The 10,710-nt window shown below is 40.9% G+C and overlaps 2 protein-coding genes across 2 annotated transcripts in view; one reads left to right on the plus strand and one right to left on the minus strand.

The window, feature by feature from the left end:
* Nucleotides 1–945: 945 nt before the first annotated feature.
* On the plus strand, nt 946–5,701 carry pkd2l1 (polycystic kidney disease 2-like 1; the record flags this gene model as incomplete). Its single annotated transcript, XM_024296822.2, is given in 13 exon segments — nt 946–1,073; nt 1,156–1,409; nt 1,477–1,701; nt 1,775–2,003; nt 2,088–2,258; nt 2,413–2,594; nt 2,664–2,784; nt 2,860–2,958; nt 3,038–3,159; nt 4,197–4,314; nt 4,390–4,523; nt 4,615–4,753; nt 4,834–5,701. Coding segments are annotated over 13 exon segments (2,039 nt in total), but the record flags the coding sequence as incomplete, so codon positions are not given.
* The window catches only part of tial1 (TIA1 cytotoxic granule-associated RNA binding protein-like 1), a gene marked incomplete in the record, with an annotated part of 9,993 nt that continues 4,669 nt past the window's right edge, over nt 5,387–10,710 (minus strand). The window contains 7 exon segments of the mRNA XM_024296823.2: nt 5,387–7,632; nt 7,744–7,901; nt 8,777–8,900; nt 9,016–9,100; nt 9,212–9,307; nt 9,385–9,493; nt 10,472–10,547. Of these exon segments, the coding sequence (XP_024152591.1) occupies nt 7,509–7,632; nt 7,744–7,901; nt 8,777–8,900; nt 9,016–9,100; nt 9,212–9,307; nt 9,385–9,493; nt 10,472–10,547 (772 nt within the window).

Raw genomic sequence — 10,710 nt, forward strand, 5'->3', positions numbered from 1 at the left:
AAGATTTTCACATTAAATATATTTATATGAAGGGTTTGTCTTTGGTAATGAGGAGCGTTGAAGCTGCTGACATGATTTTAAGTGTTTCTGCTTCAGTTTTTACCAAATATTAGTATAACGTTTTTATAAATCTAATAAATAAATCTATTTAGTGAATATTGAATAAGAATCTACTTAAAAATTACAAAAGTATCTTTTGATTTTTGAGGATTTTTAGATTCAGATCATCCAGTATTTGCTGCCTTATTTTATTTTTTAAATCAACTTTACATTTTTGTTTTATTATGATCATTATTTATAATATTTTTATTTTATGTAAAGCACTTTCACCTGTTCTGTAATGGGAAAAGTACTCTTAATTTGAATAATACATTGATGAATTGAGTTATAATTGAAAGTGTTTTCTGTAGTCTTAGGGATGTACCACTGTTATCATCTGTTGATGTCTCTGTCTATGCATGAACTGAAAACAAAGTTTTCTCAGAAAATCATCCTTTTAAAAATAGCTGAAGTTTTCATTCCGAAGTTAGGTTTTAAGCTAAACATGAGGATTACGTTTGCTTTATGTATTTGACACACATTGTAAAAGCCTGGACTGTTGTTCTCCTGAGTCGTGACATAAAAGCCTTTTGTCCAGGCGAGCATTAGCCCTGAAAGGAGCTGCGGTGCTACTGTTTGGCCTTTCAGCGATAAGAGCTTCTGCTGCTTTGTCTGCTTTAGATTTACAGTGTTTGGTTTGGTTATTTGCGTCAGAACCTTTTACTGTCTCTTCAAACAATCCACGGCCTCTAATCGGAATCAGTTGCAGAAGCGACAAACAAAACCAGAGTCCTGAATGGGCCTGGCGTGCGGCTCAGGTTCTTATCTTGGATCTCTGAATGATATTTCAAGCTGAGCAAAGCCCCGTCTGATGCTAACAATGTGACTGCATTGATGTTCTTTCAGTGACATACGGCATGACCAGCTCCAGCACCTACTACTTCACTAAAGCCATGACAGACCTGTTTGTAAATTCAGCCGGGGACGCCGGGGTCAGCTTTCAGTCCATCGGCACCATGAATGATTTCTGGACCGTGAGTCTTCCTGTCATGAGTGAATAGTATCCAAACGTATGGACATATCTGAAAGGTCAACTGACCCTCTCCATGTGGACAGTTTGCCCAGGGTCCACTCCTGGATGGTCTCTACTGGACAAAGTGGTACAACGAGCAGCCAATCAACAATGGAAACCAGTCCTTCATCTACTACGAGAACATGCTGCTGGGCGTTCCCAGGATGAGGCAGATCAAGATGAAGAACAACTCCTGCAAGGTCCACCAAGACTTCAGAGAGGAGATCTTTGGATGCTTTGATGTCTATGATGAAAAGAAGGAGGATGACCTGAACTTCGGCCTCATCAATGGCACAGCGTAAGCTTCACGCCATTCTTCTCCGAAAGCGTTTCTGTTTTTCGTTGATGGTTTGCTTCCTCTGCAGCTGGACCTACCACACAGAGAAGGAGATCAAAGGTTCTTCTCACTGGGGCTTGCTGAGCACCTACAGTGGAGCAGGATTCTATCAAGACCTGGACCGGACCAAAGAAAAGAGCGCTGAGATAATGAGCACGCTCATGGAGAACTGCTGGCTGGACAGAGGAACCCGAGTAGTCTTCATTGACTTCTCCACTTATAACGCAAACATCAACATGTTCTGTGTCATCAGGTGAGGAACGTAATGCTTATCTGCAGCTCAGCCAGCAGCTGGCGGTGACCAAACCAAACTTTGTGTCTTTCAGTCTGATGGTTGAATTTCCAGCAACAGGTGGAGCGATTCCGTCCTACCAGATCCGAACAGTCAAGCTGCTTCGCTACGTCACCTACTGGGACTACTTCATCCTGGGCTGTGAGATGGTCTTCTGTGTATTCATCCTCTACTACATTGTGGAGGAGATTCTTGAGCTGCGGATTCACAAGTTCTCCTATCTGACAAGTGTTTGGAATATTCTGGATATCGTGGTCATCTTGGTAAAAACAGAAGATCCTGCTCCACTCAGAGCTGCTGTTCCTGATGGGTTCTTCTTCTGACAATGACCGTGTTCTCCATTCCAGCTCGCCCTCGTCGCCATCGCCTTCAACGTCTTCAGAACCATCAAAGTTGACAACTTACTGGGCAAACTGCTGGAAAATCCCAACATTTATGCAGATTTTGAGTTTCTAGCGTTCTGGCAGACGCAGTACAACAACATGAATGCAGTGAACCTGTTCTTCGCCTGGATCAAGGTAAACAACAGAAGTCCTTTCCTCCTGGAAGGTTCATGCATGCTTCCTCCTGGAAGCTTCGTGTATATTTCCACCTGGAAGCTTCATCAGAGCCTTGTAGGCTTCTTCCTGAAAGCTTCATCATAGCCTTGTGTGCTTCTTCCTGCTTTTACAGATTTTCAAATACATCAGTTTCAATAAGACCATGACACAGCTCTCCACTACACTGGGTCGATGCGCCAAAGACATCATGGGATTTGCCGTCATGTTTTTCATCGTTTTCTTCGCTTACGCTCAGCTTGGGTACTTGCTCTTTGGAACACAGGTGGACACCTTCAGCACCTTCGTAAAGTGCATGTAAGCTGAGCAGAACAATCGATCTGTGGAGCGTTGAGCAGCAGCTGAACATCCATGTTTCACCTGCAGATTCACACAGTTCAGGATCATCCTCGGAGACTTCAACTTTGACGCCATCGATCAGGCCAACCGGGTTCTCGGGCCCATCTACTTTGTGACCTACGTGTTCTTCGTTTTCTTTGTTCTGCTGGTAAGCGTCTTCACCGCTGAGGTCACTTGATAATGGAAGTTTGATTCTGATATGTCTGCGTTCTGTTTCCTTCAGAACATGTTTCTGGCCATCATAAACGACACCTACTCTGAGGTTAAGGAGGAGCTGTCCTCCCAAAAAGATGAGCTCCAGATTACTGACATCATCAAACAGGTACAAGACCATTCAATGTTTTCACAATCTATGATTCATATTTTGATGTTTTAGACTAACTGAGAAACACATTTTTCAGAGCTACATGAAGACATTCATGAGGCTGAATCTAAAGAAAGACAAGATAACAGACGTGCAGAAAGCTCTGCAGGCTGGATCTGGAGAAATTGAATTTAAGGACTTCAAACAGACGCTGAGAGAGTAAGAAACCAGCAACAAACATCCAACAGGAGACAACAGGTCCATCTACAGTCTGCACAAGCTAAGAAAGTAGTTCAAACTTATTTAAACTAAAAAGGAAATTATTTTTAAAATTAGTATTTTTCTGTCTCTCAAACTTTGCTGAAAATAGGCTTCAATTAAACTAACTTTAAGATACTTTGTCTATAAATTATTAACAATAATCTGTTTAATCAGCATGTCTGTCCCTCTTTTAGGTACTGAACATATTGTTTTAAATTGTTGTGTCTTGAAGACATTTCTCTTTAATGTGTTTGTACAGACACAAACATCTGAGCATCTGTCTCCTTCTCCTCTGAAGGTCATGAGCACCACAGCTGCACTGCTTTCTCAGTGGAAATGAAATTTATATTAAACAGTAATAAAAAAAAACACACACATCATGTATAATTTTGACCTTAGATCACCCGTCCAATGTGAACCCTGCATTCCCTCAACAGGAGCTGGAATAGGCTCCAGCAACACTGAAACCCTGATAGGGACTTAGTGAGTTCAGAGGAACTTAGATCAGAAACAAAAGATGCTTAAAAGAAGCCAATAGAATAGAATAGAAAATAGTTGTATTATTCTTTAAAGTAAAAATGTGTCTTCAGCTTCCTCAAATAGACCACAAAATCACAGAAAAAAATCCTAAATGAATATTTCCTTTACTCTGAATACAACAGCTTTGCAAAAATCTGACGTTATCTAACTTAAGCCAAAATCCTAACTTCTAAAAAAAAAAGTCACCAGAGAAGCCATCTTCATTCAGAACAGACGTTTAACAAAAAACAGTGAATTATAATGAAGATTAACAAAAACAGGTGAATTATACTATGAGTTTAAAGATAAAAACTGAACTAATAGAGTATAAGGTCAGCTCATCTTAGACCGATTACTCACTACTGTTTGTGATGTGAAGATGTCAATTACAATCCAAATTTTACTTTCATCATAGAAAAAAACTGCATTTTTCTATTAAATAAATATCTGAGTGATCATATATGGTGTTTTTGCAGAATGGGACACACTGACCAGGAAATATCTGCAGCGTTCTCCCAGTTTGACCAAGATGGGAACCAGGTTCTGGATGCAGACGAACAGGAGAGGATGAAACGGGAGCTGGAGGAGAAGAGGGTCTGATTTCACTCATCGAAGAACCAAAGTAATCATGTCAGGACCGAAGATGATGACAAATCTGTCTTCCTCCAGGATGCCCTCAGTGCTGAACTGAACAACCTTGGAAAGAACTACGAGAAAGAATCGGTGGAGAAAGTCTCCTTCACCTCGCAGGAGCAGAAGAGTCTCTCCAACCAAACCTTTGTGGATCAACAACAGTTTCAAAGGTGGGAGAGAAGTTCTGATGTGTCTTTATGTGCCAACAACACAAAAATCCTTTAATAAAGGCATCAAAACTGTTCTCTTTCAAAATAAAAGGCTGACCAAACAGGTTCTAAAGGTGGAAATCTCAGTAGCAAACATCACATCCAGGCTGGAGATGATCATGGCCCAACTGGGATTACAAGAGAAGGTTAAGGGGGAAGGAACTGCAGCTGGTCATGATGCCAGAGTGACGGTGAGTCTACAAGCTTTCGTACATTATGGTGACAATCACCTCATTTTATAGGAATTCAATTTGTCCTTTTTCAACTCTAGAACGGTTTGCTTCCATTCAGACCTGCTTCAAGTAAGGAATCTGCATCAGATGCTCTAGTTCATGTGGACAGAGAAACCAGGAGCCCAGCGGTCCTCCTCAATCTGAACTCTCAGTGAGGAACATGACATCCAGAAATTCCCTCTGACTCGTCGTGAATGTCTGTCCAAAATCCTGCTTCCCTTTCTGACGGCTCCAAAGCTGATCATGAACCGCTATGTGCTTTAACATACACATTTGTGAGTTTTTGTGTAGTTTACCATTAATGCTAACATTAATCAGCTGTTATCATTAGCAAAGCTCTCTTAGGCCATTTGGTGCTGATGAAGGTTTGGTCTTTCTGACGTGAGGGTTTGAATCCAGATTAATGCTAGAAAACAGAACTTCTGATCTACCGAAGAATGTTTCCAGTGTACCGTTCTTCATAAGAGCTTATGTCCATGATAATAGATTTAATGCTCTAAACATTCTCTAGAAAGCTGTTTTTGGAAATGTTCTATACAGACTCAAAGGTGTTTTCATGTGTAAAGCTGTGTAATAAACAAAACAACAATGTACAAACGTTTCTTTATTTCAAGGGACTTTTTCCATTGAATGGAAAAGTGATTAATTCATTTATCATCAAACATCCTTCCTGTTGTTCAGATTACGGACATAAAAGCAGACGGGCGTTACATTCAGTGTTTAGGTGACGCATCGTAAACTCCAGCTTCAGCCACACCCGGAAATGGCACAAGAACACAGACGGGAAGTCCAGCTGGACACGGTGGGATCTGAGAGCGGACCTCCTTTAAACACCTCAAAGATGGGACTTCACCAACTAATAAGGCTCGGCCATAAATTATATTCTAGAAATTAAGAAGAGCAAACCACTTTATACCATTCTACCTACAGTATGTACATAAAGTTTCAGAGATTTATCATCAATGTTTCTATTTACACACACCAAGCAAACCTTTGCTTTGTTTCCCTGCCTCAAAGAATCACAAATCATATTTAGGGTATTAAAAAAAATATTTCAAAGTGAGATGGACTTTCAAAGATAAGATCTGAGTGAAAGAGAGCCTCATCACACTTTGCCAGGGATTCAGCTTTTTTTCATAACTAACCTGGGAGCTGAAAGACACTAGAAAGAAAAGCGAAAATAAAACGCGTCTGTCTTTCAAAACAAAGATTTAAGGCCAACTACAGCTGGACAAGAAAAGAAAATACACCCGTTCCAGTTCTCAGGTTTTACCTAAAGGTTTTAACAGAACCGTGTAAAGACAAATCCAGGAATAAAGCACGGCAGTGGAGGGGTTATAATTAGGATTTGCTTATTTGTAAAAATTATTTTGGGGAAAAATATCCTGGAAATGAAAAATCCAGCTTGAAAACTAATTGACTAAATCATGTTTTTCTAATTTGCTTCAATAAACCACTTAAATACAGGGTGCACTTACTTTTTATGAACATTCTATTGTAGATGTACTGATATGCTGTAATGTAATACAGCGACAGGTCGTATTTACTTAACTTTGGTTTGGTTTCAGGTTAAAACCTTGATACTGACAGAGGGTGCATTTACTTTTAACACATCTGCACTTTTGTTTTCACTTTAGAGAAAAACATTAAAAGAGAAAAATTCAAAATGATACTAATGTGGAGCTGGAGGAGGGCAGCACTGATGGAAAACAACAAAAACACAACAGAAAGTTTAGCTTTTAACTTCACTCATTTTTCTTTTTTTACTCTCGGAGCTTCAGCAAAGGAAGTCCTTAAGAGGAAGACCTTCCACCAAAGTAACGAGAAAAACTCCTGGAATCCAGCTCCACCATCACCATTTACTTTAACAGCCGAGTGTCTTTTTTCCTCCTCCATGGACATCCTCCGAGACTCATCGAGTTCATTCCCCAACATCTGTCATTGCAGCGTGTGAACGTCTGACTGCTGCAGCTCTCTGTGTTCATGACAAATCTAGAGTTCTTGATCATTTTTTCCTCTTTGAGAAACTTCTGTCTTCAAAGACTTTATTCCTCAAAGGAAGCCATTGTCGTTGCTAATAAAGTTTTTAGGACTGAATTCCAGGTTTTTTTGACACTGCTGGATCTTTGGAAAACTTTTTAAAATAAAAATGGTTTGGTGGAAAAATCTAAAGGTGGTTTATTCTCATTTTTATGAACATTAAAATGAATTTCATTGAAGTGATCCATTTAAGTCAAAGATGAGAGCAAACTGTGTTTTGAAACAGCAACTGTCAGGAAAATGACGGATTTGGGAGTTTTTATCCTGATATTCCAGTTTGTTTACACAGCACAGCTTACTGGAAGTGTAAAATTCAGACTCTAAACTAAAATGAAGGTACAAGAACAGCAAAGGTTTTCTTTGTCATGCCTCCTAAAGTAAAGGGAGGAGGACTCGGTGTGAACTGGGCAATCTTCCTGTCACTTCGTGTTGATGCATTCCCGTGTTTTTGTACTAACTGTTTGGCTTTTATTCTGAAGTTCAAGAGCACTTTTCCATAGAAGAAATCTGAATTTTCAACAACTAAAGGTGGAGTTCTGAATCTGTTAATGAAATGTCCCTCAAACCAATGCTGAACGGATAGTTTCAGGAGCAGCTTTAGGCTCCGTAAGCGTTGTGTACATGGCCCCGCCCTCTTTTTACCACAGCAGCCATTCAGGTGGTGGAGAGCGTCTTATTGCGACTGATACCCAGCCATGCTGAAGTTCCCCATGTTGGGCAACCCGGAGCCAGGAGGAGCAGCTCCCTGGGCTGAAGAAGATCCAAAACTCCCCATCCAGGCTGAAGACTGCGATTGCCTGCAGACACGCCGACACATCAGTAAATGAGCGCAGCTGTGACATCGTTCTCTCTAAAAACTTGTTTTTATTATTTTTTTTTAGATGAAAAGGGTTGAGGTTCTAACTCACTCAGTTCCGAAGCCTTGCTGGCTCCAGCTCTGGCCGTACATGTTGTAAGAGGGAACCTGCCAGCCATCGGTCACATACTGCCCATACTGCTGCTGTTGCTGCTGCTGCTGCGGGTTCCCGTACACCTGGTTCCACTGACCCCACTGGTTGTACTCAAACTGAGGCACAGACATGAATACGTCACAAATATTACTGACTGTTTTTCCTGAAGAACGTCATTAAAGATCGGTCTGTTTATTAAATACAGTAATTATGAACACAGCCTCTAATCTCCATCGAGTTTTGTAACATAAATGTTCAGATCACCCCGTAAACTACATTTCCTGTTAGTCTCTGCTGCAAAACTCACGGGAAAGAACAAATTCTTATAAAATAAACTTTAAACGTGTGCTATAAAGAGGATTTTAGCTTTATTATTAGCAGAGTAAACAGAATGATGTCATTTTAGTGCTAATGTGGGATGGGGGAGCATAGAAACATTCCTGCTGCTACATACAGTAAACTTCTGGCGCATTTGTTCACAGCAGTGTTCCAACAAGTTTTTTCAAGTTACATTTTTAAGACTTTTTAAGACCTTTATATGTCAAAATTAAGACCGATTTCTCAGTCTATTTCCCATTTGAGTAATTTATTCCCATTTTATGATGAAAACTCTAGCTTCATATCTCGTTTGTGCCGTGATGCTTTAGCACTCTTCTTGTTTCAAACCGGTGGTGGGCATGCAGCGTATTGCTGCATAACAACTGGTTCTCCAGCTGTTTATTTAAGTAATTTGGACAAAAATAATCATAGTCAACAATTTTAAATTTCGACACGAAATTTGAAACTGAACCAAGAAGCACAATTTTTAAGGCTCAGATATCAAAATTCAAGACTTTTTTAGGTATTACTTTCAAATTCATAAATTCAATGCTTTAAAGACTTTTTAAGACTCACGAGAACCCTGTCACAGTGATGGATTGAAGCTCATACTCAAGATAATCTGACTGGAGCAGAATAACCAGAAGTGAGGCGGGTGACATTTGTTCTCCACCTGCTGAGGGTTCTTTGCCACGTCTGTGGACTCCTTCCCCCAGTAGCATTTGACTGCGTGTCCCTCGATGGATGTTCCGTTCACTGAAACGATGGCGTGGGCCGCACTGTCATGGGAGGAAAACCTTCAAAATAAGATACAGGGTTCTGTCAGAGAGCTCAGAGAGGAGATGTCCAGGACATCATGATGTAAGCAGTGCTGACATCTACAGGCTGAATGCTGAATTACGCCGACTGTACCTGATGAAAGAATACCCTTTTTCTGGGAAAACCCTGATTTCCATTATTTGACCGAACGGTGAGAACGTCTGTCTCATCAGATGTTCTGAGAGGAGTAAAAACATATTGTTCAGGTTTCTTTACATGATGATGACATATACAGGAGCGTATACGATTGCAATGTGATGAAAGAGCGACAGCGTCCTGTGACACCTGCCTGATAGTCCTGACTGGATCCCCCCACAGTAGACGGTGCAGTTCTGGGGGCTGGACTGGGTCACCACCTCTTCAAACCTCAGCTGCTTTGAAACATCTGAGAAAAAAATGGTTTGATGAACACGGAGCAGAAACACGCCTGTCGAATGTTGATGCTCATTCGTTAACACTCACTGTCTTGAAGGCTTTTAGGGGCCGGAGGTTTACGCGTGGCCCAGTTGGTTCTGATCTGGCGTCCTCCAAGCCACTGACCCGCCATGTGAACGATGGCGTTTTCTGCATCCTGTAAGTTCAAAGCAAACACTTTCCCATCTGGAGTTCAACTTTCCTAACAGAAATGCAGAAACTAGATCAGATTTAAAAATTTTAAAGTTGATATATTTAAGCCCTAGTCAAAGGCACCCGTACAGGGGTTGACATGTACAGGTTCTGCAGGTTTTTAGGTTGTCCGGGTCCATGGAGGGTTGTAGAGAGGAGTGGCTGCATCTTAAGGTTAGAGCAGGTGTATCTAGCACAGGGGTGTCAAACTCATTTTGGTTTGGGGAACCACATTCAACCCGTTTGATCAGAAGTGGGCCGGACCAGAAACATAGTAGCCAAACAAGCCGTGGTCAACTTGTTATCTATAGCTTTGTTTTTGTTCTGTTCTTTTCTCAGTTAGAAAAAATGCCTCAAACAATCTAATCAGAGCTATTACTGTTATTATCTTTTTGACAATGACATTTTTGTAATTGTGGTGTCACATCTGATAATTTTTATAGCAACTTAACAGCAGTGAGGCTGCAGGGAACCTAACTGCAACTTGGCACGCACTTGAAAATAAATGCTGTTTATTTTATGATCTCTTGTTATGCTGGTATTTCTTTTCCTTTGCTCCCCCTAGTGGCAGAATTGCGCATTGTGGTCATTTCTTTAAATAACCCTAACTCGACACAGGAATAGAGTGTTCACTACGACCCGTCACCGGCAGCACGCCCGTAGAAAAAATGTGCATGAACGTTTCTCTCTACGGGTTCACTGAGCGGTCTACGACCATAATATTTTGTGCTGATCACTGGTGCGTCCCGTACAGGTTTGACCATTTTTCACCTGCAGACAACTTGTATTCAGCCATAGGACAGCTAAGCCTGTCTGCTCCTAGTTTACTCTGATTATTACTATTGACCAAATAATTTCAAATACACAGACTAGAAAAGGCTTTAAGGAGCATAATAAAGCAAAACTGTGCCCTTCAGGGCGTGTTGTTGCTTCGGAGTCTTACCAGTTTGTTGTAGAAGGACACAAATCCATACCCCTTTGACTTTCCGGTCGTCAAGTCCTTCACAACACGAGCGTCTCTAGAAGCAAAGATGAGAAGAACTTGATAAAACGATAAACACATCCTTCAAACTAATAGGAACCACGAAAAACACACTGAACTGTGAATCCTCTATGCTGTCCTACAGTCATGTATGTTAGCTATCATGGCCTTTTTTTTTTTTTTACTGAGAGCACTGAACT

This window comes from Oryzias melastigma, linkage group LG15, assembly GCF_002922805.2.
Source record: "Oryzias melastigma strain HK-1 linkage group LG15, ASM292280v2, whole genome shotgun sequence".
NCBI lineage: Eukaryota > Metazoa > Chordata > Actinopteri > Beloniformes > Adrianichthyidae > Oryzias > Oryzias melastigma.